The sequence below is a fragment of the Geotrypetes seraphini genome, chromosome 17 (genome assembly GCF_902459505.1).
Source record: "Geotrypetes seraphini chromosome 17, aGeoSer1.1, whole genome shotgun sequence".
Taxonomy (NCBI): domain Eukaryota; kingdom Metazoa; phylum Chordata; class Amphibia; order Gymnophiona; family Dermophiidae; genus Geotrypetes; species Geotrypetes seraphini.
This window is the reverse complement of record NC_047100.1, coordinates 45,322,471-45,349,135: the sequence shown is the minus strand read 5'-3', so window position 1 is coordinate 45,349,135 and position 26,665 is coordinate 45,322,471. Positions and strand designations below refer to the sequence as shown.

The 26,665-nt window shown below is 43.1% G+C and overlaps 1 protein-coding gene across 1 annotated transcript in view; it reads left to right on the top strand.

Moving 5' to 3' along the window:
* DCAF1 (DDB1 and CUL4 associated factor 1) overlaps positions 1-26,665 on the top strand; it is a 237,396-nt gene that overhangs the window by 28,598 nt on the left and 182,133 nt on the right. Inside the window, exons 4-5 of the mRNA XM_033926631.1 lie at positions 10,007-10,080; positions 22,511-22,624. Of these exons, the coding sequence (XP_033782522.1) occupies positions 10,007-10,080; positions 22,511-22,624 (188 nt within the window). The remainder of the gene's footprint in view (positions 1-10,006; positions 10,081-22,510; positions 22,625-26,665) is intronic.

Below are 26,665 nucleotides of genomic sequence, written 5' to 3'. Positions count from 1 at the left end.
AAGCAATTATTATATACAGGCTATGTGAGAGAAAATATCAGTTCAAAAAACAAAAATACTCTCTCAACTTTCAAATTCTTTTTACTTCTTTAAATCCTTTTTTCAATTTGCAGCACGGTCGCAGTGTTTTTCACTGCTTTACGACTTAAGCCAGCCATATTTAGAGGGTGCGTGCATCTTTCTATTTCATACGGTTTCTTCAACACACCCATCAAAGGCTCATAAGACTCCTGAGGCGGACCGGTTAGGCATGTCGGGTCATAGAGTCATTGGATGAATAAAGGCATTTGAATCTATCAGATGAGTTGAAGGACACATTTTTGGTGCGCACCATTCTGATTGGGACAATTCCACTTTGGTATTGTGCTGTTGTGTGTTTGGTTTTGTTTCCCCTGTTTCTTTTTGTTATATTAGAGCCCTACCACTTTAGAGCTCTAATGTATAGGAGGAGAAACCTCAGATCCCAGTTTGCTGCCGACTATTTAACTCAGCTTGCAAACTTCTATGGGACAGTCCTCGCTGGTTTAACCTCCACCTTCAATTAAATATTTAAGTATTTGAACTTGTATGATTTCAAGACAGTTCTATTTCTTTAAATGTTATTTTTAAGAGTACTTAGCTCATGATTCACTGTTATGTTGTCCATTGCCGATGAAGGCAATAGATTGTAATGACCAGAGAGAAGCAACTGCTGTTCGAAATGCGTTGATACCTTTGTCCAAAGCCCTGATGCAGCCAAAGTGAAACGCGGGCAGCCTTCGTCGGCAATGGACAACGGAACAGTGGAAAATACTCTTAAAAATAACATTTAAAGAAATAGAACTGTCTTGAAATCATACAAGTTCAAATATTTAATTGGAGGTGGAGGTTAAATCAGTGATTGTAGGATTGGATACAAATTTTATATACGAACACAATGGGGGCTATTAAGGTGAACGGTAGCTACTGAGAGAGACATTCTACTTGTAGCGTGGGACTAGGCAGCGGTGCCCCCCTGTCGCTCATTCTATTCGCTTTGGTGGTTTCATTTGCACAGAGGGTGTGGTGTGTAAGAACGTTTGGATTAGGGGCAATCAAACATAGAATGGGGATTATAAACTGAGCCTCTTTGCTGCTGATTTTTTACCTTGCAGGAACCAGAAGGTTCACTAACAGTGGTTCTTATGGCTCTGTATTGGAGTTTTGTGTCAATTTAAATAAATCGGAAGTATTGAATATAAATTTAGAGGAGAACCTGGTTTGGCAATTAGAGCAGCTTTTCCCTTTTAGGTGTGTTTGACTATGAGATACATTTGGGAATTTATTTTAGGCATCTCGGTGCCGACTTGTATGATCTTGATTATAAACCATTATTTCAGAACATCTGAAGGGATCTAGATAAATGGGAAGGGATGAGCTTCTCCTGGCTTGGATGCATTGAAATAGTAAAAATGATTATTTTATCTCAGATTCTGTTTTTGTTCCAGACACTCCCAATATGGGTGGGACGATACTGGACAGTCTCCAATGGAGGATCTCTTGTTTTATTTGGGCTAATAGGTGGCCTAAGGTGGGGAGGATGATGCTTTATTTAAGTAAGAGAGAGATGGGACTGGCAGTTCTAACCTTGTTAAATATTATCAAGCAACTCAGTTGAGGACAATTCTTGAATAGAAAACTCAAGAATATAAGTGGTGGGTAGAAACCAAACAGACTTCAGTGGGCCAAATCCCTCGAATGCAGTGGTCTCCAGCTCCAACCCTTTGCAGGGCCACATTTTGGGATTTGTAGGTACTTGGAGGGCCTCAGAAAAAAAATAGTTAATGTCTTATTAAAGAAACTCTTTATAATTTATAAATCTTTCCTTTTGGCTAAGTGTTAATAATAATATTGTAATTTATAGCTAAAGAGACATATGATCAAGAAACGGTTTTATTTTACTTTTGTGATGATGATAAACATATCGAGGGCCTCAAAATAGTACCTGGCAGGCAACATGTGGCCCCCCAGGCCACGAGTTTGATACCACTGCCTTAACTGTATCCATCCCCATAATTCATACTCATAATTCATTGAAACGATTTGAAAGTATTCCATACCGGTTTCTATATGATTACAGCACACTTAGAGATTTGATCCCGGTAAACTAATATAAGAAGATAGCCATTTTTTCAGAGGTTAACTGTATCCATGACATCCTGTTTGCCTATTTACATTGTAAGCTCTTTTGAGCAGGGACTGTTTTCTTACTCTTTGTGACTCTGTACAGCGCTGCGTGCATCTGGTAGTGCTATAGAAATAATTCATAATAGTAGTAGTAGTAGTATGTTGAGTTTAGAGGTGAGATTGTGATGTCATAATGCCTCATTCCACCAATAAGAGCCAGCCTCATCAGTGATGTCACAATGGCTTGATTGTCCTGTACTCCCCTCTGCCCTCCAGCCCAGCCAGCAGGTTAACTGTTCCCCTTAACTCAGTGGTCTCAAACCCTTTGCAGGGCCACATTGTGGATTTGGAGGGTCTCAAGAAAAAATAGTTAATGTCTTATTAAAGAAACGACAATTTTGCATGCGGTAAAACTCTTTATAGTTTATAAATCTTTCCTTTTAGCTAAGTCTTAATAATAATATTGTCATTTATAGCTAAAGAGACATGATCAAGAAACGGTTTTATTTTACTTTTGTGATGATGATAAACATATAGAGGGCCTCAAAATAGTACCTGGCGGACCGCGAGTTTGAGACCACTGGGTTAATGCATAGGTCATGGATCCCCCAACTTTTGCGTACATGGAGTACACAATCTGTAGAAACCACACTGTGGGTTTGGAAGGGGTCAAAGAGTTTCTTTTAGAAGGACAGTGGCATTCATGGTACGCCCCTTAAGATACAATCTGGAGTTTGCTCCTGGTGGGGTGTTCATAACTTGTGAAGCAAAGGGCTTATTGTACGCGGATCAGTTCTGTGATGTTGGTTTGGAGGAGAGAATGACACGGGAACAAATTTTTCCCTGTCCCCGCAGGAACTTGATGTCCCCATCCTGTTCCCACAAGTTTTGTCGTTGTCCTTGACCCTGACCCATTCCTGTAAGCTCTGCCTTAACCGCAGAAGCCTCAAACACTTACGATTTTAAAGTGTTTGAGGTTTGTGCAGATGAGGACAGAGTTTGCAGGAATGGGGCAAGGACAGGAAAAGAACTCGTGGGGACGGGAAAATGAGTTCCTGCGGGGATGGGGCCAAATTTGTCCCCGTGTTATTCTCTACTTTGGAACAGATTCACCCTTTTCCAGAGCTTCGGGTTAGATGTGGCTTAACTCCACAGGATATATTTACTTATTTGCAAGTTAAACACTATCTTCTGTCTTGTGGGCTCTTTTGAGAATTATCTAGAGGGAAAAGTGCCTTTGAAACATTACTAGGTCCCTGGCTAAAGAAGGGGGCAATTTTGACAATTTATAAATGTTTAAATACTAGATGTATTATAACAAGGTCATTAATACTTAAACGAGTACTCCGGGTGATTCTCTGTTATCGCTGGCTGATTCCCTAACCTCGCTGTCCTAGATTTGCGGGCAAAATTTTCCAGGAGGTCTGAGCTGTTTTGGCCTTTCTGGTCAGCGCCTGAGCACTGATTAGCTCAGGCATTGACAGGAAAGTAAGGTTTAAAAGCTCACACCTGCTGGAAAATTTTGCCCCCGTCCCCCCGGCAACTCTCACACTGCCAGCAGGACAGAGGCCCACTCCCTCCTGCTGCCGGTGATTCCCATCCCTGACAACTCCCTGGCAGGAAGGATGACCACTCCCTTCTGCTGCCAGTGATTCCCACCTCATGACAACCCCACCCGCCCTAGAGGAAGGATGACCACACTCCTTCCTACTCCCAGTGGTGCCCCTCTTCCCCCCCCCACCCCGACACCTCTGTACCTCTCAGTCCAAGGCCGGCCGGAAGGATGCCATTCCCTCTGGCCAGCAGGCCTGCTTCTTCAAAATGACGGGCCTTCCCCTCCCCAGCACATCCAGGGAGGGGCCAAAGACTCTGATTGGCCCAGATACTTAAGGCATCCGTCAGCGGCAGGAGGGAGTGGGCATCCCTCCTGCTGAGGGTTTCGGAGGGATGGGGACCCTGGCAGCAAGAGGGAGTGGGCATCCCTCTTGCCGTCCTTTAATTTGGGGGGGAGGGGAGTATTTTTTTTTTTTTTTTAATGTGCGGGTATATTCTGCATGTATGCCGATCGCTAACACCAGCGACTCATCATATGCAAATATAGCGAACCTCATTTGCATGCATGGGTTTTTTGAGAGTAACTTGTCTTTTGCAAAACATTATATTTACGCCTGTGACAGCAGCACGTCAGATTTTACCTCAAAGTTTTGAGAAACTTTCCCTCAATGCCTTGATGTAAGCATCTTTTCCTGTTATGTGTAACAGCTCATGTTGAGTAAATAAATCATCTTTAGCAGTCCACGATTCAGTAATGCACAAGAAATCAGGATCAAGATCCCCAAGGAGGTTATTTAGTATTTGAACCTTGTTGCATACTGATATATGGGCTAAAAAAATGGGAACACTTATCCCCTTACTACCAAAAACTCCACTGGCTACCCTTGGAAGCAAGAGTACAGTTCAAGTTTTCCTGTCTGTTTCAAATCCATCCTTGGTTCGGCCCCCTCATACTTGGTTCCCCATTTTATCCTAGACCGCCCTTCCAGACCCACACGTAAAACCCACCTGTTCAGCCACCCTTCTCTAAAGGGCTGCCATTACAAAAGATTCCTGAATAGAACTCTTGCCTTCCAAGCAGGTCAACTCAACGATTGGCTGAGCAATATTATCTCGCACTCCTCATCCTACCTAAACTTCAGGAAATTATTAAAAACTAACCTATTTAACTGATTTATAGCCTAACTCCCCTATCCCCTATGACTGTACCAATATCCGCTGACTGTCTAGTCCTTCTTATATTATATTATATGCGCTGAATGTCCATCCCTCTCAATTGTATCTTCTTTCGCTGATTGTACCAATTTTCGCTGTTTGTCCAGCCTTCTTTATTGTAAACCGCCTCGAACTTCTACGGCTTTGGCGGTATATAAGAAATAAATTATTATCATTATTATTATTATTATTATTGTCTGGCATTGCAATATATTATCGGGACAGGAGTAAGAGAGTCAGAGGCTAGACTAGGTAAGTTAGTAATTAGTACAGGCTTTAGAGAGGCATAATTGACATCCTGGAAAGGTTTTTTTAGAAGAAAGAGGGGACATATAGAGAGAAAGAAAGGGGGACAGGGAGGCAGAGAGAGAGAAAGAAAGGGGGCAAGGAGAGAGGAAGAAAAAGTTGGTCAGTCAGAAGAAGAAAGTGCAACCAGACAACAAAGGTAGGAAAGTTATTTTATTTTCAATTTAGTGATCAAAATGTGTTTGTTTTGAGAATTTATATCTGCTGTCTATATTTTGCACTATGGCCCCCTTTTTCTAAACTGCAGTAGCAGATTTTAGCGCAGGGAGCCAATAAGCGTCGAGAACAGCGTGGGGCATTCAGCGCTGCTCCCTGCGCTAAAAACCGCTATCACGGTTTAGTAAAAAGGGAGGGGTTATATTTGTCTATTTTCGTATAGTTGTTACTGAGGTGACGTTGCATATTTTAAAGTCATCTGTCTTGATCTCTTTGGGAAAAAAAAATGAATATAAATGATGATAAACATTTTCTCTGCATACAATGTGCTTTGTGTTTTTAAAAATTTTATTGTTGGTAGATCATTTTGACTTGATCATTTTAAAAGTAGCTCGCAAGCCGAAAAAGTGCGGGCACTCTGATGTATGAGATAAATTTGTTAGCATCTGATGTAGTTGACACCATCTTTTTCGAAAAGAAAAGTAGTAGAATGATAGGGTGCTCATTGTGAAAGTTTGGTGAAGATTAAACAACAAACTGTAAATTTACAGGGTTTTTTTTTCCATCTTTAAGGGCAAAGCTTTAATGAATCTATGGGCTAAATTTAATAACCTCCCTGAGGAAGCTGACACTTGTGTGAAACGGTGGCGGTTCCTGTTTGGAGTCCAAGTGCTTGATATTTTTTGCTCTTCGTATGATGTTTGCATATCAACAATGTTTTGCAGTTTTGTTTATTGAATGAAAAATTACAAAATATAAAGCTACAGAGTTTTTCAGTGAGACAGATGAATTATATTGGGACCTGGTATTTCAAGACAAATACAATTTAAATTAAGGTTGCTGAGGTCTCCTTTTTTTTTCTCCTTTTTAGTGTAGTGGTTGTATCTTTTGTTTGGTGACATGATTTCTGTTTACAGTGGTTCCCCCGTCGTTTGCGGTCCCAATCATTCGTGGATTTTCCAACTGCGAATGACCGGGCAGGAGAGGGCAGCTGGAGAGAGCAGCCGGAGCACCGGCGAGTGAAGGAAATCACTCGCGGTATGCTCAAGACTGCCTCTTCCTGCACTAAAGTCGGGCCTCACCAATCAGGACCTGTGTGTCAAAGCAGCTCCTAATTGGTGAAGCCCGACTTTAGTGCAGGAAGAGGCGATCGGAGCATACTGCGAGTGATTTCCTTCACTCGCTGGTGCTCCGGCTGCCCTCTCCTATCTCCCCCACTAAAAACCGTATTCGCGGTTTTTCAGCATTCACGGGGGTTCCTGGAATGGAACCCCTGCGAATATCGGAGGAGTACTGTACAGTACTTTTTATTTCACAGTACTGACATATTCATCCTATTTTGGGAGGTGTATGTTTTTAACAGTTTCAGAGGTCTCCTCGCGATACCAGAAGTCTCTGGGTGTTCTACTGAGTCCAGGGCTTCAGGTTTATACAGTTTGATTTATGGTAGTGGTGGTGATATTTTGTTAATTTGAACCATTGTTTGGAAGTCGGCATTGAGAGCTTCAATATAATGTACTAATTAGCAGGGCTGCCTAAGTCCGGTCCTCGAGATCTACTGGCAGGCCAGGTTTTCAGGATATCCTCAATGACTATGCATGAGAGAGATTTGCATACCAAGAAGGCAGTGCAGGCAAATCTTTCTCATGCATAGTCATTATGGATATCCTGAAAACCTGGCCCGCCAGTAGATCTCGAGGACCGGATTTGGGCAGCCCTGAATTAGAGTTTCAACTGCAGTTGCCTTACAAGGGAATAGAATCAGCTTGGAAGGTTTTCTGTTTCTATCTGTTGGCAGGGGGTCATAATCCATATAACTCAAGTGAAGGAAATGAGTGGATACGTTTTTTTTTGTGGGTGGGTTATGTTTGTTTGTTTGTTTTTTTAATTTCATCTTATAATTTGACAGCAAATTTCATCTTATACTCTTTGCAGGATAGTGGATTATGATGGCTAGGGGATGGGATTTGATATCATCTTTATGTGGTTACAATCAAAGTGTTTTACATATTCACATAAAGGTACTTATTTTGCATGTGGAGCAGTGGAGGGGTAAGTGGCTCACCCACAGTCACAAGAAACTGCAGTGGGAATCAAATCCAGCTCCCCAGGTTCTCAGGCCACTGCACTAACCATTAGACTAGAGAGTTGTGCGGGGACAGAAATCAAACCCTTTCCCAATGAAATCGAATTTGTCCCTGCAAGTAATCTCTTCCATCCCCACTTGTCCCCATAAACTTCAGAAGTAAATATTAGAGAATGATGTAGGGAAAAATTTTGTCCCCCTCCCTACCCCATCCCCGCGAGCTTGGTCTCTGTTCCCGCGAGCTCTGTCCCCACCCCGTCCCTCAAACCATCTGATCTCATCCGCACAAGCCTCGAATAGTTATGATTTTATATTGAACTTATTTTATTAAAGTATAAAAAGAAACCATATTCTGTACAATTGTCATTTTATAAACACAAATAATACAGAGCAAGGATCAACAAAACCCCTGTCTCCCCTTCACAAATATCCCCTCCACTATTGAGAAAACTGAATAAGCCAGATTAGTACAGAATGCTACACAGAAAAATCATGCTAACAAAATACCACAGTTACACATGACAGGAAGAGTGTTAGGGGAATGCAGCTAAGCCACTACCCTGAGCTTAGAGAGAGCACTAAGCCAGCTGGAAGCTAAAGAAATATGGCCTGGGCATTGCGGTGAAACTAGAAGTTACATCAGAAGGAGGGACTTAGCCGGAAGAAGATCCTGGAGTTGGCCTGTGATGTTCCTTCTTCATCAGTGAAGCTTCTAAGAGGCTGGTAGGCCCTTGGCAGGAGGCACAAAGTGGCAGTCGCAGTTTGTTTGGGTTAGTTTTTTTGCTGGTTTTGACCCCTGATTGGAAGCGAGGGAGGGAGGATGCGAGGGAATGGAGGCTGTTGGATCTGTGATAGGGAGGGAGGGGGGGCTGCTGGACCCGCGATTGTGGGCTGCTAGACCCGCGATTGCGAGGGAGTTGCTGGTGGGGAGGAAGGCAAGATCCTTTACTGCGGAGACTAGGCATTTACCACTCTGCGGGGCGGTGAAAAGCTTTTTTCCCATACCCGTGGCAAATTGCCAATTCCCCCCCCCCCCCCTGTTCCTGCGGGCTTGCCGTATCATTTTCTAGTCTCTGTGTCATTCTCTAGTAGTTATTTCATTTAATTATGCTACTGAATTAGAGGCTTTGATAGAGACCCATTTACAAATAAGCAAAAACACTTTATTTGGAAATCTTAATTGGGAAGCATGCATACTCAGTGGCTCAAGGATGCTGCAAGTGACTGCTACATTTGGTAGAAGGAAGTTATGGCCACCTTTTGGAGGAAGTCCTCAGCTGTTGGTGCTTGAGGATACTCATTGGCTACATACAGCAAGGGTCAGCAAGTATTTCAACACTTTTCTGTTGAACACAATACAAAGATATCTGCTATATACATTTCTCAAAGTTCTGACTTATTTCAGTTAATAAATTCCTCTTTTTACCTGTGTTTGGAGATTTATTTCTCCATCAAGTTGGTTCCAGTTTCTCTCTTTTCTGCAAATTCTTGTTCAAGTGGTTGCTGTCCATCGGTCTTTTCTTCTTTCTCCTGTCTTGTTCCATTCTTTCATTGCAGCTGCCTCTGACACATTTAACCTTTCAATACAGCTCTTTTCTCCATTTTTTTATTTCTACTCAAGTCCACTCAAATTTCACCATGTTTCTTCCTTCTCTTCACTTTTCAGCTGCCTATCAAATTTCCAACTTCTTTTCTAACCCATTCTTCTGTTCCCTTCCATCTACTCCCCATTACCATATTTCCACCCACTATAATCACTATCTTCTGCTCATTCATTTCCCTGTCAACCCCCTCGCCTCGCCCACATGGTGCCACCATTCCCACCACGCATCTCTTCCTCCCTTCCCTACATCACCATGGCCAACATTCATTCCTCTTTGTATCCTTTTCCACTGTCCCACCCTTCTCCATAACATCCAGTATTTCTCCTTCCCTTCTCTCCACCACCGTCCAACAGTTTTCCTTTCTTCCTTGCCCCATGTGCACCATCTTTCTTTCCCTCCTGCTCCTCGCACCCATGTCCCTCCCCCACTGGCAGCATCTCTTTCCGTCGCTTCCCATCATCCAGCCTGTGCAGCATACCCCCTCCCGAGAGGCCTTTAAAGAGAAAAAGGTCTGTCCACACTGCCAAGATGGACAGCCCTCCGCCTCCTGCATATACACATGCACCGTTTCAGAGGGAAGCCTTCCAGGTCAGCTACCAGCAGGGTATAGGAGGAACCGCTGCCAGTGGCACGTGGGCAGGCCAGGTACACTCCCACGGGAGCCCTCAAGAACTATTCTCTATCCCTGCGGGATCCATTTGATTCTGGGTGGGATTCCTACGGACTTCATGGGATTCACTCCGACCCCATTCCCGTGCAGCTCTCTACATTAGACAACTCCTCCACTCATGGACAGTATCCCCATTTTAGCTTCTGTGTTGTGTATTTAGTGTGATAAGATTTTGGTTCCTTGTCTTTTCTACAGATTTGATCATCTATGTGGTTTGTTTCAGTATGACAGAATAGTACCTTTGGTTATATGTCTTCTCTCTTTTAATAGGTCGAGCTGATCCCGAGTGTATGCTAGGGCACTTACTCCGAATCCTCTTTAAGAATGACGACTTTATGAATGCGGTATGTATTGGGCTATTTTTCTCTCCCTCCTGTTGATTTCCCCCTTCTCTGGTTCCAGTCCATGCCAAAGGACCTTTTGCTAGATTTCTTGTGGCTGCCGCTAAAGACTTCTCACAAGATAGCTACTGAAGTTTGATGCTGGAGAGAAGCAGAAAGGAATGAATTGAAAGTTCAGCTCAAGAGTAATATAATGTTTCAGAGTATCCATATGCATGCTCAGTTGCACATGTTTATAGGCGTGTAGAAATTAGGCTTATAAGGAATGCTTTTTTGTTTGTTCACATTAGAACTTCTCATTACTCAGACTGTGAACCTTTAAGGTGAAATTGAGAATTCTGCATTCTGATTTGATGAAAACGGTTGCTTTCATGGGGTGTTAGGGCCCTGTGAATTTTCAGTATTTGGATACTACAAGTGGTTTAGAATTAGGAATATAAATTTCTAGTGCACAGATTTTACATGGTCACTCACAAAAATATTTGCAAATCTGGAAAATTGTTGGTTTTTAGAACTTGTTGCTTACATGAAAAAAATGTTTAGAAGTTGTGGCTCGCACGAGAGAAAATTTGCATGCACCGGGCCAATCCTTAGAGGGAATATTGATACAGGACACAGACCGTGCAAGTTCTTCACAAACGCAGTCGCCATCTAAGCATTACTCAACACATCACACACATACAACCATATAAGTTTTGGTTTTTTATACCATCCATTTTCTAATTAGCAATCCTCTGTGTTCGTTCCACACACTTCTGTTCCAGGCTGCACCCTCAAAACAGGTCTGTATATCATTTCAAGTTAATAGGTTCTGATTGACCCTACCATTGCAAGCCCCTGTTCTTTTAATTGTTTTCGATGAGCTTGGTAACTAGAGGTTCCCATGTGTAAGAAACATGTTCTGTTTGTCCTCTGAGTAAGCAAATTTACTCATCTGTAACAGGTTTTCTCCGAGGATAGCAGGACATGCCTGTCCTGCTTCCCCTAGGAGTTGCATTCTTTTGCTTTAATATTATACAGCTGGTACTACATGATCACTCTGGGTGGGAAATGTAGAGAATGACAAAGAGGACAGAATTTGTCCCCGTCCCTGCAGTTAACCATGGGAAACCATTCCCGTGTCATTCTTCAAGGAGAGAGGGGAGAATCAGAGTATGGATGAGACCCAGCCACTGACCCTCAAAAGCCTTGCATTGATGAATGCTGGGGTAGAAGGACTGAGGTTGAGATAGACACTAAAGAATAACACGGGAGGGTTCCCTGTGGGGACGGGGGCAAATTCTGTTCCCGTGTCATTAGGCACTCGTGTATGCGTGATGGAATGCTGCTTCTTAAATCTGTAGATTGCTGAGTAGCATCTGCATTTCTAGTGCAACAGACAACTCCGTTCCTGAACGTATGGGTAGTCAATCCTTTCTTGCGAGAATTCTTGAAGGGAGCTTCATTAGCATTCTTTTGCTCCACCTCCAGTCCTTCTAGACTGTCCTCCAGTTCCTCAATTGTATCTCTACAAGCAAAATGGTGGGAGCTTGTCTTTTCTGCTTATGTTTATTTTTCAATTATATTTATGGGGGGTGGAGTTTAATCATTTGCAAGATTTTTCAGTGCTGCAGAGGATCTCACTCCTGGGAAAACTCTGGCTGCAGGAGAGTGCAGACTCCGATGTTGAGGGTCTGCTTCCAAGGGGAAGACTGCTTTGCAGTGCACCCACTTGGACAGCCTGCACTACCAGTTCAGGGGCTCAGAGATTGTTCCCTTGGGAGCAAGACTCGCCCCAGGTTTGTCCACAGTGAGCTTGAGCACAGGCTGAGTGGCTCCGTGGCAGTTTTTCCAGGATTGGGGCCAACTGCTTTCCTTCCCTAGTTCATGTGTGCGTGATCCGGTGGGGGTTGAAGTCTGGCAGGTTTTCTAGGCTCGAGGGGCAGTTAGAAGACAAGCAGTCCAGATTCCAGGCTTGTTGAGGCAGAGGTTCTTCCTGTAAGTTGTGTGCATCTTCCATACTTGCAGCTCCCAGCACAACGCAGCATGGCAGGCTGACAGCCTAGCAAACAATCGGGAGGGGTGGGGTGTGTCTTTAAAATCAATTTTTGGTTTTGGATTCTGAGGTTAGAATTATGTTCCTCTATTTCTAAAATCACTAATTTTTATTCCCCAGTGTAGCTTCCCCGGGCCATTTTTGGTGCTAAATTTGCTGACACGATGGCCATCTTGGATTTCCTGGTTTGAAAATAAAAGCCTTGATCTGCCTCAAAACACATTGATTTTGTGGTGGATGGCCATCTGAGGATTGTTCGTGTTCCATAAGAACATAAGTATTGCCACTGCTGGGTCAGACCAGTGGCCCATCGTGCCCAGCAGTCCGCTCACGCGGCAGCCCCCAAGGTCAAAGACCAGTGCTCTAAATGAGTCCAGCCTCACTTGCGCGTTCCAATTTAGCAGGAACTTGTCCAACTTTGTCTTGAATCCCTGGAGGGTGTTTTCCCCTATAACAGGTTCCAGAAGAGCATTCCAGTTTTCTACCACTCTTTGGGTGAAGAAGAGCTTCCTTACGTTTGTATGGAATCTAACCCCTGTCAACTTTAAAGAGTGCCATCTCGTTCTCCCTACCGTGGAAAGGGTGAGCAACCTGTCTTTACTAAGTCTATTCCCTTCAGTAATCACCTTTTCAAGGGATAAGAGGCCCAGTTTCTCCAATCTCTCACTGTACGTCAACTCCTCCAGTCCCTTAACCATTTTAGTCGCACTTCTCTGGACCCTCACTAAAAGTTATCAACACAAGGCGTAACACTATCTTTTCCATAACAGCCCCTCAATCTTGGAACAATCTTCCATTGTACCTAAGACAGGAAAAAAACTTAACAAAATTTAAGTCAGAACTTAAAAGTTTTCTATATATTGACGCCTTTAATAACTAATTCTTCTTTTTTTCTTTCCGCATCCATAACTTAAAAGGTCAATTGTCTTTGTGCCCCTTCCTATTGTTTTTCCCCTGAATTTAATTAAATATTTTAAAAAATTTGAATTAATGATTTTATTATCAAATGTAACCATTAAATAACTTTCCTTATGTTTCATTATAATCTAGTCAAATACCCTTTAAATGTAATGTTATATGTGTATTTGTATTTTAGATAATCGTTTGTTTAATTTAATAATTGTAAATGTGTTACCAACTATTTTATTTGTACATCGCCTTGAATTTTGAATAGGCGATAAATCAAAAATACTTAATAAACTTGGAAACTTGGATAGTACCGTGTCCGTCTTCATGTATGGCGACCAGTGCTGGACGCAGTACTCCAGGTGAGGGCGCACCATGGACCGGTACAGCGGCATGATAACCTTCTCCGATCTATTTGTGATCCCCTTCTTTATCATTCCTAGCCCTTTTTGCCGCTGCTGCGCATTGCGTGGACAGCTTCATCAACTTGTCAATCAGAACTCCCAAGTCTCTTTCCTGGGAGGTCTCTCCAAGTACCGCCCCAGACATCCTGTATTCGTGCATGAGATTTTTGTTACCAATGTACATCACTTTACACTTATCCACGTTGAACCTCATTTGCCATGTCGATGCCCATTTCTCGAGCTTGATTAAGTCACGTTGGAGATCTTCACAATCCCCCTGTGTCTTCACTACTCTGAATAATTTCGTATCGTCCGCAAATTTAATCACCTCACTTGTCGTACCAATTTCCAGATCATTTATAAAGATGTTGAAGAGCACAGGTCCAAGCACCGAGCCCTGCGGCACCCCACTGGTGACGCTCTTCCAGTCCGAGTATTGTCCATTTACCCCCACTCTCTGTTTCCTATGCTTCAGCCAGTTTTTAATCCACGTGAGTATTTCACCCTCGATTCCATGGCTTGCAATTTTCCGAAGTAGTCGTTCATGTGGAACCTTGTCAAACGCCTTCTGAAAATCCAGATATACAAGGTCGACCAGGTCGCCCTTGTCTATCTGCCTGTTTACTCCCTCGAAGAAGTGCAGCAAGTTCGTCAAACAAGATCTGCCTTTGCTGAAACCGTGCTGGCTGATCCTCATCAGACCGTGTCCATCAAGGTGATCAATGAGGCGGTCCTTGATCAGCACCTCTACCATCTTTCCAAGTACTGAGGTCAGACTCACCGGTCTGTAGTTTCCTGGATCTCCCTTCGAACCTTTTTTGAAGATCGGCGTAACATTCACCACCTTCCAGTCTTCCGGAATCTTTCCCGCATTGCACGTGAGGGGAGGGCAGGAGCCTCTGGCTTAGCCTCATGTGGTCCCTCAGGGGTTGTTAGTGCCCAGTTGGTCTGAGGGCCCGGCAAACAGTTCAGATTTGAATTGGAGAGCAGCTGTGATGCAGCTGCAGAATCCTAGAAAGAAGCTTGTGAGTGTCCGTAGGGGCCTTCTGGATGTCCTATTCAGTGGTTTCCACCTGAATTCATCAATATGATGTTTGATGCTTACATGATTAACAAGGGATGCATAGACCCCCTTGGGGATCATGGCCCTGCTGGCACAGGGGGTTCCCCCCCAGCACAATTCCCCAGCATTGGTGCTATTTACTATTAGTATTAAGTGGGAGTTAAGAGTTGAAAGCAGTTTCAAAAAAGTGGGCATTTAGCTTGTATTTGAACACTTCCAGGGATGGAGCATGACTTACTGATTCAGGCCGCCTGTTCCAGGCATACGGTGCCGCAAGAAAGAAGGGACGGAGTCTGGAGTTGGCGGTGGAAGAAAAGGATACAGATAAAATGGGCTTGCCCAATGAGTGGAGATCATGGGGTTGGGGGGGAGCATAGAGGGAGATAAGTGAGGAGAGATATTGGGGGGCTTCAGAGTGAGGGCACTTATAAGTCAGCAAACTGTATTTGGAAATGGATGGGGAGCCAATGAAGTGACTTGAGGAGAGGGGTCATGTGAGAATAGCGGCTCTCACGGAATATGAGTTGTGGAGCAGAATTGTGAACGGATTGAAGAGGTGAGAGATGGGTGCGCGGGAGGCCCAAGAGAAGTATGTTGCAGTAGTCTAAGCGCGAGGTGATGAGAGCGTGGACAATCACAAGATTGGGAGGTTCAGTCTGAGGAAAACTGTGATGAAATGGACTCTATTTCATTGCCTTTAATCTCCCGGTTAGGTTCCTCTGTAGCAGGAAATGCTGCTATATCTCTAGGGGAGCTGAATCCAGGACTGGTGGAAGCCTCTGATCTCAGAGAGGACCCAGCTGTGCGCAGGCTGCTTAAGCCTTCAGCGTTTTTGGAGGTGATCACGGAATCCCTCCAGGAATTAAACAAAGATTCCAAAGTCCTCTGCTACACTGTGCTCGCTTATGATTAGCACAAGGGCACAGACCTCCTGTTTTCCCTCTCATCGAGACATTACCAAAATGCTCATGGACTATTGGAAAGTCCCGGAGGGGTCCCTTGTAGTGGCCAAAGCCATGGCAAATCTCTATCTGATGGATGTGGAATTTAATCAGCTCTTTGTTCTTCCTAAAGTGGATTCGCTTGTGGCGCAGGTTACTTAGTAACATAGTAAATAGTGGCAGATAAAGACTTGAATGGCCAGTCTGCCTAACCGTGCACACTCTCTAAATTAATGATTTATATTGTTGGGCCAGAAACCCAGAGGTTCTGCCCAGTACTATGCTAAGGTTCCATCTACTGGAGTTTGTTTGTTTGTTTATTTATTTATCCCCCACCCTTATCCAGAGCGAGTTATACACTTCCAATCAAACTAATACATTACATTTAACATACAAATCACATCAATATAAACATCACCATAAAGATCTATTTTTATGACAGATTAACTAATCCCTTTTCTCTTCTTTATTTTCATGCGTATTCTGGTCTTTGACCACTTGTAAACCGAGTCGAGCTCCAATGAGAGATGACCCGGTATATAAACTGAAGACTAGATTAGATTAGAAAACAAATTACACACTTGCATACAGAATATAAAATTACATATAACATACAAGTCGCCTCAACGACAAACATCGTTATAACCAATAAAACAGACCAGACCATTGAATATGTCAACACTGTCAAAGCTCACTTCAGCCCATCTAAACTATCCCAGCCATCGAAGCCTTCCCCAGCCCATTGTGGGCATCTCTCCTGCTGCCAACACCCCCCTGACAATCCCCTGGGCAGCAGGAGGAAGAAGGCATATAAGACACACCTATAATTCATATGCTCAAGAAGCGTGTTTTTGTCTTTCCCCCCCCCCCCAAAAAAAAAAATTTAAAAAAAACAAACCCAACAACAAACCCTACTATAATTTTTGTGAATCTTGTGATTTTTGGTCTCCAAAAGCCGATGCCACGCTTGGCGTGCTCGTTTAAATATTGATGAGCCCATTTGCATTGCAGAATCGAATATTGCTAGGAAGCTCAGAAAAGACCACGGTAGGCCGTTTGGATAATCTGTCACTAAAATATATGCATGCTAAACCAGCTGACACATCTATGTTAAAGGCAATGTTACGTTTTGAGAATCTTTCCCCCCAATCGGAGACAATGGCCCAAGTCTCTGAACCTCAATACAGTTACTAACTGCAGGCTTTACCAAATCAGCAGCTCACCTAAAACACAGGATTTTAAAAAACCAGGGTTTTCCTAACTTGAGGCTCCACAAGCACACAGGATTTAAATGGAGTTAATAGAGTTTCTTACCCTTTTTCCTGTGAGAAAGCAAGAGGAAATATGACTTATCAGAGGATTTTTTTTTGTGTATGTGTATCTATATAATAAAATGCTAAGCGCGCATGCTCACTCTTACCGCTTGTTTCCCTAATCTGTTGGGCTGTGGCCGGCAAGAGTGCACATGCACTACACCAGGACGCCTTCGGTTCCGTGGTGGCAGGGATGATGGAAACATTAGAGAGGTGGCTGTCGGTTTCAGGCGCGCGCGGCGGTGCGGAGTGGCGGCTGCCAGAAGGAGGGCTTCATGGAGCAGCGCTGGCGGCGGCTGCTGGGAGGAGGGCTTCGAGGCGAGGCGGCTTTCGGCGTCTGCAGGCCACAGCAGCTTGAGGCGGCTGTCGGCAGAGGGCAGACGCGAGAGGAGGTAAGGGGTGCTGCTGGACAGGGGAAGAGGTGCTGATGACGGGGGGCAGAAAAAGGAAGGGAGGTGTACTGCTGGACAGGGGGAGCAGGAAAGAGGTGTTGATGGACGGGGGGGGGGGGGGAAAGAAAATGGAAGTGAAGCCTGCTGATGGACAGGGGGAGCAGAAAAGAGGTGATGATGGACAGGGGGGAGGTAAAACAAAGGAAGAAGTGCTGCTGCTGGATAAGGGGAGCAGTGAAGGGGTAGTGGTGGACACAGGGGAGGTAAAAGGGAGAATGGACAGGGGAAGCAGGTAAGGGGTGGTGGTGGTGGACAGCCAAGGAAAAAGAAAGACAGAAATACAGAAAGCGGCTAAGGAGAGAGAGAGAAAGAAATAAAGACAGACACACACATATATTCTAGCACCCGTTAATATAACGGGCTATAAACTAATAAGCAAAATATATAACTGGCTTATAAAGTAAGTAAAGTGTTCACATACACTCAGAATTGTGAAATTTGACCAAGAGCGTTAGCTCCTATAGCCAAACCCACCGCCCCATCACTGTGTATGACTTATTTAGAAAAAGAGCTTGAAATGAACATACTGTTTAAATGCTCAACTAATTTTCAATGGCAAAAGAGAAAGAGAAGTTCCCACTTAGCTTTCAACTGTGTCAGCAGGTCCCTACATGGACCATGTTTCGAAATTCTTTCTCAAGGGACCCAAAGGGTGATGTAAACTGCTCAAAATGCCAAGGAAATAAGAGTAGTGTGATACGGGCAAAATATAGCATAACTTTGCTTCACTACTTCATTCATATGAATGTCCTTATTGCCCTCAGTACCTCCTTCCTATGTCCTTAGTGCCCCTTCCTATGTCCTTAGTGCCCCTTCCTACGTCCTTACCTTAGTGCCCCAGTGCTTGCATACTGTGTCCTTAATGCCCCCAGTGCCAGCGTACTGTGTCCTTAACGTCCCCAGTGCCTCCTTCCCATGTCCTTAGTGCCCCCAGTGCCTCTGTCCTACTTAGTGCCCTCAGTGCATCCTATGTCCTTAGTGCCCTCAGTGCCTCTTCTATGTCCCCATCATTATCTTCCAGACTTTGTCCCACCCCCACCCCTGATGCCAGCCTGCCTGCCTGCCTCCCATCCCCCTGAGCAGCATGTTTCCATTAATTCCCCCCCCCCTGATGCCAGCCTGCCTACCTGCCTCCCATCCCCTTGAGCAGCATGTATCCATTTAACACCCCCCTGTGCCGATCCTACCCGGCACACCCGAAACCCCCGTTGACCCTCCCAGCCGACCCTCCCACTGCTAGACGGCCTACAAACCTCCCAGCTCCAGCAGCGTCCGAGGCACAGTAAACACGCTGGTTTGCAGTCTTTTACTGGCCTAATTTCCTCTGCCGCGTCTCTGATGATGTCATCAGAGACGTGGCAGAGGAAATTAGGCCAGTAGAAGGACGCGAAGCAGCGTGTTTACTCTGCCTCGGACGCTGCTGTAGCTGGGAGGTTTGTGTTCGTCTCGTGGTGGGTCTGCTGGGAGGGTCAATGGGGGGTTTCTGGTGTGCAGGGTAGGGTCGGGGGAGGGGGGAGTCATGGCGTGTTACCTGTCGCCGGTCCTTAGACGCGCACATGCTTACTCTTACCTGCCACAGCCTAATAGATCAGGGAACATGGGGTATGAGTGCGCATGCACGCTTAGCATTTTATTATATAGGATATTTATACACACACACACTCGGCGAGGCACATGATGGTCCTCCTAGGTCACATGGCCTCTACAGTTCACGTGACTCCTTTTACCAGGCTTAACCTACAGATACTTCAGTGATCATTGGCTTCTCAGTGGTCTCAGGCTCTCGATCCACTTTCCCAATACATTACAGTAACATCTTCTCTAAGGCAATCTCTTCAGTGGTGGATGCTCTCTTCCAATCTTTCCAGAGGTTTGCTCTTTCAAACGCCCCCTCACCAGAAGGTTCTCATGACAGATTCGTCAACCTATGCTTGGGGAGCTCACCTCGATGGTCCGCCACACATAAATCTGTAATATCCAAAGAAAAAGAATGCCAACAAACATATATGAAAGGCTCACGAATCCATACTGAGATATATCCTTTTTGATGCAAATAATCCTTTAAATTGGAAAGATCATCAAAGCTCTTGGTAACATTTTTTTATAGTTATTTGCATCCTGCAGGAGTTAAATGACCCATATTGGGCATTAATCTTCTTCAACTGAGCAATCATAGCCAATGATGCTTTCTACTTAGTGGCGGTGGATTTACTCACATTGTTCTTCCTGTAAGATACAATGCAAATGAATATTTGGGTTTTAATTTTTTACAGTTTTATTGCTGAATGTTTTATTGATTGTCCACACCTATGCGACTAAAGGGCGATCAGTATATTATGTATGTAACCAATATGTTAACTGCATAGTTCTATGCGGTATATAAATTAAAAAAAAAAAAATATATATATATATATATGTGTGTGTGTATATGTGTGTGTGTGTGTATATATATATATACACACATATATATATATATATATATATATATATATATATATATATATATATATATATATATATATATATATATATACACATATATATATATATACACATATGTGTGTAGGGCTTTTGGTTTTTGCTGCTGTAAAATAGCTGTGACTTGTGGGTATAGTAAAAGTCAAAGTATAATTGGTCTGGGATAATTTCGATCTTGTATCAGTTGGCCCATTGAAACCCTATGGGCTCAATCTATTTCTAGTGGCCTATGAAAATTTAAATTGAAAACCTCCATGAGAAGCTTTTCACAAAAGATGGGAACATTATCTGCTTTGGCGGTTTCAGGTCTACCAGTAACATATTATTTCTTCTGCTCCTATTGCTGAAATCTTCAATCTCTGCAGTGAGTTTTTTGAGCTGTTTGGTGTGAGACTCTGTTATTGGGATTTTGCATTCTAGCAATGTGTTACATTGATGGAATTCAAAAAAGCATGGGATAAACACAAAGGATCTTTAATTAGAAAGCATACAAATGATGATATAAATTAAAGAATTAAGGCCAGTATTGGACAAACTTGTATGGTTTGTGTCCTATATGTGGTGATTTGGTGTAGGATGGGCATCAATGGGAACTCTACTAACTTGGAACATGAAGATGTTACTGGCCGGACTTTACAGTAGATATCCTGCAAATAACGGGATGGTTGGATGGGCTGGTGTGAGCTTGAATGGCAACTTCAACAGTTGGAACCTAGGACATTACCAGGTGGATTTTAGTCTATGGTCCAGAAATATCAAAGAAGAGATGCGTTAACTTAATAATGCCTCACTTTCAAGATCCTACACGGTATCCTCCCTCCCTTCATTCCTCTTTCTTGGAACTCCTCTAACCCCAATTCTGCCAGATCCACCCCAAAACTGAAACTTTCCTTTCCCTCTCTAAAAGGCGTTTCACTTGTAGGAAAACTAGGTTCTTCCCTCCCTTTCAGAATCACTCAGCTCTGGAACAACCTTACCTCCCCTCTTAGGAATCTGAGCTCCCTCCAACTCTTCCGTAAACATCTGAAAACCTGGTTATTCTCAAAAATGTAACTCCTCCTCCCTCTCTGGTTATTCTAGTCCTCTAAATTTTCTCTTCATTTTGCCTCTTCCCTCCACTGGAGTTCCTTTCTACCCTAACTCTTGTTAACCGTGTTGAGCTTTAAGAATATAGAGCTGATGCGGTATACAAACCTAAGGTTTAGATTAGATTAGGTAATGTATTTCGAATGAGAATAACTAATGGACAGACTGGATGGACTGTTCAGGGCTTTTATCTGATGTCATTTACTATGTTACTATGTTCAGCGATTGCTGAAAAACAAGAAGTTGAGCACTCTGGTTTTTAACCTCAAGTGTAAGATCCTGAATTGCCAAATGATTAGGAGTGATCAGATCTTTGATAACATGAAGTTGTGACAAAATCTTTGAAATTTGTTGAGCTGGATCAGTCGCCTTTTCTTTTTTTTTTTTTTTGTTTGGTGCCATGTCATCTTGACCGGAGATGAGGGATCCAATTTATGTCTTTTTACTGATGATGCTGCAAAAGCTGCCTTGATCTTGGATAATTTGTTGTAGGTCAATGATTGCCTAGGCAAGGGGTCTCCAATGTCCCTCCTCGAGGGCCGAATCCAGTTGGGTTTTTGGGATTTCCCCAATGAATATGCATGAGATCTACGCGCATGTACTGCTTTCAATGCATATTCATTGGGGAAATCCTGAAAACCCGACTGGATTCGGCCCTCGAGGACTGGAGTTGTGTACACCCCTACTCTTACACAACGAGTTTGTTAATTTGTTATCTGAAGTAAAGTTTTGCTTTAGACTGTTTATTTAGAGATATCTTTTTGCATGTAAATAACAGTAATAAACAGGACATTTGTATAATTAGAGTCCTTTTTAGATTACTATTCAATAGTACATGCTCTACACCAGGGGGTCTCCAAAGTCCTTCCTCGAGGGCCGAATCCAGTCAGGTTTTCAGGATTTTTCCAATGAATATGCATGAGATCTATGCGCATGTACTGCTTTCATAAGAACATAAGAAGTTGCCTCCGCTGGGGCAGACCAGAGGTCCATCCTGCCCAGCGGTCCGCTCCCGCGGCGGCCCATCAGGCCCACTGCCTGAACAGTGGTCTCTGACTAATTTTGTAATTTACCTCTAATCCTGTCCCTATAACCTTACCTCTACTCCTACCTGTACCCCTCAATCCCTTTGTCCTCTAGGTACCTGTCCAGACCTTTAATGCATATTCATTGGGGAAATCTCAAAAACCCGAATGGATTCGGCTCTCGAGGAGGTACTTTGGAGACCCCTGGCCTAGGCTGACAATTTATTGAAGAATAAATTTAGAAAAAAGAATGATGCAAATTATAGCCCTGATAATGAATAAGGGATAGTCCCGATGAGAGCTCTTGCTATTGACGTCTGCTCACATGCCTTGCTCAGCAGCACCCCTGATTACATAGCATTATGTTAATTGATTTTCACAGGAAACAGTCAATCCATTTCATTGTTATAATCATAATGTTTTTTGTGCCCAGTTTTTAATTTTAAAAGAACATTTTGAATAACTACAGTATATCCTTCTTTCCCCAAAAAAATTTTCTGTGGATTTCCTTCTATTCCTCTTGCTCCTCCTTTCTCTTCTCTGCCTTCAATGTTTTGCTTTCCCTGATCGATATCCCTTCTTACATGGCATAGTCTGCTTTAGGGATTTGAATGGCATTTTGAAAGGCTTTTCTGTTTTTTGCAGGTACAGACAGAAGGTTTCAAAAGCTGTGGTAGACCCCGAGCATTGTATGTTTCCTTATCTAAATGCTTTCTTTCATCTCTTACAGTTGGTGAATGCTTATGTTATGACAAGCCGAGAGCCCCCACTAAATACTGCAGCATGCCGCCTTCTTCTAGACATCATGCCAGGCTTGGAAACTGCTGTGGTGTTTCAGGAAAAGGTTAGTAATACTGACAAAAACAGTAGGCATAATTTTAAAATCAAAGGATCACGAAAACCAGTTCAAACTAGATTATCCCTTGGGTAGAATTTGTTTAGAAAGATACAAGGAAGCAACACATCAATAGTGTTCTCCAAATCTAATTATCAAACACTATGAAAATATTTATTTTAATTTGCTTAAGCAGATGTAAACAAATCCCAATTCCCATGAGTCCAAAATCAATTTCAGAACCTCCAATTTCCAGCATGCTTTTGTCATGCAGCTTTCTTCAAGGAGAATTTAGAAAGAATATCTTCAAACAAGATAGGAATTATATATGTACTGTAACATTACTCATTTAAATTCTTGGTTATAACAGGTAAAAGAGACAAGTATACTGATTTTTCAGAGGGCAAGCAGGCATTATATTGTAACATTTGGGTGAGGTTATCCATGAAACCTGGCACGGACACTCAATCAAAAAAGAAAAAAAGGGGGTATAAAGGATAACTAATATTGAAGTTATTTTGATACGTTTTATTTTGTGTATTTATTTTATACATAAGAACATAAGCAGTGCCTCCGCCGGGTCAGACCATAGGTCCATCCTGCCCGGCAGTCCGCTCCCGCGGCGGCCCAAACAGGTCACGACCTGTCTGAATCACCAGAAGGGGCTCCCCTGCCACCTTGGCTTCCCATTGAAGTCCTAACCCTCCGGTCTTGCGCATGCACGACCTGGTTGGGTTTCTATACTATATACCTCAAATCTTATTTATAAAGCAATCTATTATTACTAGTAAACCGCACCGACCATCTTTTTCTTAAGCATGCACTAATCAATTCATCAATTTAGATTAATGTAGTTTAGTTTAAGAAGTTGAAGTATCATAATAAATGCATTGTTTTCAGTAGAGAGACCTCCTATAACTTAGATGTTATTCCAAGTCTTCATCCTGAATGCATGTGGTATAATCACTTACTTCACACCTCCTCCCTACCTTTTAAATCAATTTTTTCTTTTGCTTTTTTAGTTAATTGATCAAACTATCAGCTAATTGGGTAATTGATTAAGAGTGCATAATTTAATTACTTAACTTTACTAGGCATATCAAAAATCTTTTTTATATCAATTTAAAACTGCTCTAAAATACAATTCAATTCATCCATTTTATCAACAATAAATTAAAGTGTATGAAAGAAAGAAGGACAGCAACACTTATCTTTGTGGCTTCCCAGCCAAAACCAACGTTGGTGGGTTGTGAACTACCCGACGCTCAAACTATTCTAAAGAGTTTCAGCTATCAACTAGCCTTCATCGGGGGACAATGTGGTTGATGAATCGATTAGTGCATGCTTAAGAAAAAGATGGTCGGTGCGGTTTACTAGTAATAATAGATTGCTTTATAAATAAGATTTGAAGTATAAAATAAATACACAAAATAAAACGTATCAAAATAACTTCAGTATTAGTTATCCTTTATACCTCCTTTTTTTCTTTTTTGATTGTTAATATAGTGGGTTGGATATTGTGAGTAATGATCCATGTGTTTGGTAACGGACACTACCAATTGCACTGTCACTTTAAATTTTTGAAATCAGTGCCCGTACCACGCACTTGCCGGTACCTTCGATCTCTGAGGACAAATATAATTATCTCACATGTAGGATGATGTCATCCATGGAACCCTGTACAGACAGATACCAAGTGTACTGTCACTTTAAATTTTAAGGCACTCCCTGTACTGCATGTGTGCTGGTGCCTTCCTGCCTGATGTTGGCTCGCGGGACTTGCAGTTCTTCATTTTCCGCAGAGCAGAGAAGCTATGTCTTCAATGTTATCCTAAGTGCATCAAACTTTCTTGATTTTTGATGCCTTCCCATCCTTTGTTTCTTTTTCTTATTTTATTGGGAAAATCCTACTCAAACTTTGCCAGGATCAGGGCACCATGATCCTTATTGCACCCTACTGGCCACGTCAACTTTGGTTTCCTTTCCTTCTTCAGCTCTCAACTTGGGAACACTGCATATTACAACTGTTTCCAATTCTGCTAACACAGAACAAAGGCTCTCTTCTTCATCCCAACCCTCGCCCGTTAGCACTCACAGTGTGGTATCTCTCTGCATACATACATATACACTTTCCGCTACAGTATCAGCTATCATTGAAGCATCCAGGAAACCCTCCACACAAAGATGTTGTTGTTTTAAGTGAACTCATTTCACTGTCTTTTGTGGACTCCATTCTCTAGATCCTGTCACTTGTCCACTACCTTCTATACTGGACTACCTTCTTCATCTCTCTGATTTAGGCCTCAAAATTTACTCAGTTTGGGTTCATCAGTGCATTTCACTCTCCTTTGGATGAGTAGCCACTTTTCGTTCTTCCCTTGGTTTCCAGATTCATGAAAGAATTTTACCATATTAAACCACCTATTAAAACCTCTGTTTGTTGCCTGGGATCTAAACATGGTACTTAAATTGAAGAATGATGATACTTAAGAATAGTTTGAATGCAGTCATGCTGTGGCTATGCAGACAGAATATTGTAACTCTGTATTTTCCTCTATTTGATGTATGTTTTTTGCTATTTTATTTTGTATGGAAATTTGGATAAAGGTGGATTAAAAATGTTTTAAATAAATAAATAAGCAGTCGCATGATGCTGAGCTAGAAAGCAGACATGTGTACCTTGAGCTCCTCTCTCTTTATCGGCATTTTGTCTTCTAAAACCTAGCTGTTGCATTTATTCAAAGAACTCTGCTGACTGCTACTTATTTTCTAGTACGACTAGCTGATATGGCCTCTAAAACCCTTCAGCGGGAAGAGAAAGTGAAGCCCGCGGATCCTAAAATGGCGGAGGGTGAAGGCCCAGAGGGTTCCACGGTGAGCTCCGTTTGGCTGCAGGAGATAGTAGCGGAGGTGAAAGAGGCAATTAAATCCTCTTTGGATCAGAGGCTGCAATCTATGACGGATAAATTGGAGGTTGTGGATAACCACCTAGAATCCTTGACCGGCGAGTTTTTGGGGTGCTGCCAGTGCGTATCGGTGCTGGAGGATACTATGGTTCAAGTGACGACTACGTAAGTCAAGCTGCAATCTAAAAATTAGATTGGAGGATAAACTCGACGATATGGAAAATCGTTCCCGCCACAGGAATCTTCAACTGGTGGGATTGCCAGAGTCTTATCTCAGAGGCAGAGCTCCGGGAGTTTTTGGAAAGATGACTGGTGGACACCTTGGCTCTCAGATCCACAGTGAGTCCGATGCGCATTGAACAAGCGTATCAGCTTGGGCCCAAACCAGCACCATCAGGGAAGCCACAAGTGGTGATCTTTAAGTTCTTAAATTGTGTGCATAAGATAGAGATACTCTGAGTGATTCGGCATTCTCTGCTTTCAAGATTACTCACCTCGTGTCTCCAGCCAGCGCCGTGCTTATGCCTCCCTTTGCACAGATCTGCACCGCAAGCATGTGCAGTTCACCCTGCTGTATCCCGCCAAACTTAAAATTTTCTATGAGAGTAAGCCGCATTTTTTTTCACAAGCTAGCTGATGCCACGCATTTTGTGGCTCAGATGGCTGCCCCGTCTACCAGCTCATCGACCCTGTGACCATCTTGGACTCTCTGTGGATCTTTGCTTTCCCTGGGATTTTTGTGGGCCTGCTGGCATGGCAGCTCCCGTTTAGCTTTGACTTGCTTTAATCTTATATTGGTTGAGCCTGCCACACCGCATGGGTGACCCCTCCTCAGTTGTCTATTTGCTTGTCCTATGGAAATCTAGCCATTTGCTACTTGTGTGGCCTTTAGAGCTTGTGCCTTGACACTCTTGTACTGTTCCAGTCGTGAGCTGGAGACAATTCTGGAGTTCGAATGACTGTACCAGCCTATTTTGCTGCTGGCTTAGCTCTGCCTGGTTGCTCTTTACTTGTTGGCTGACAATTTTGGGCATAGTCCTGGCCCTTTCGCACCTTGCTGGCCGAGGACAGTTGGCCTGGATACTTTTTTGCTTTGGTGCTTTCTTTATTCTGGTTTTATTGTCTTCAAATTTGAGTTGTGGAC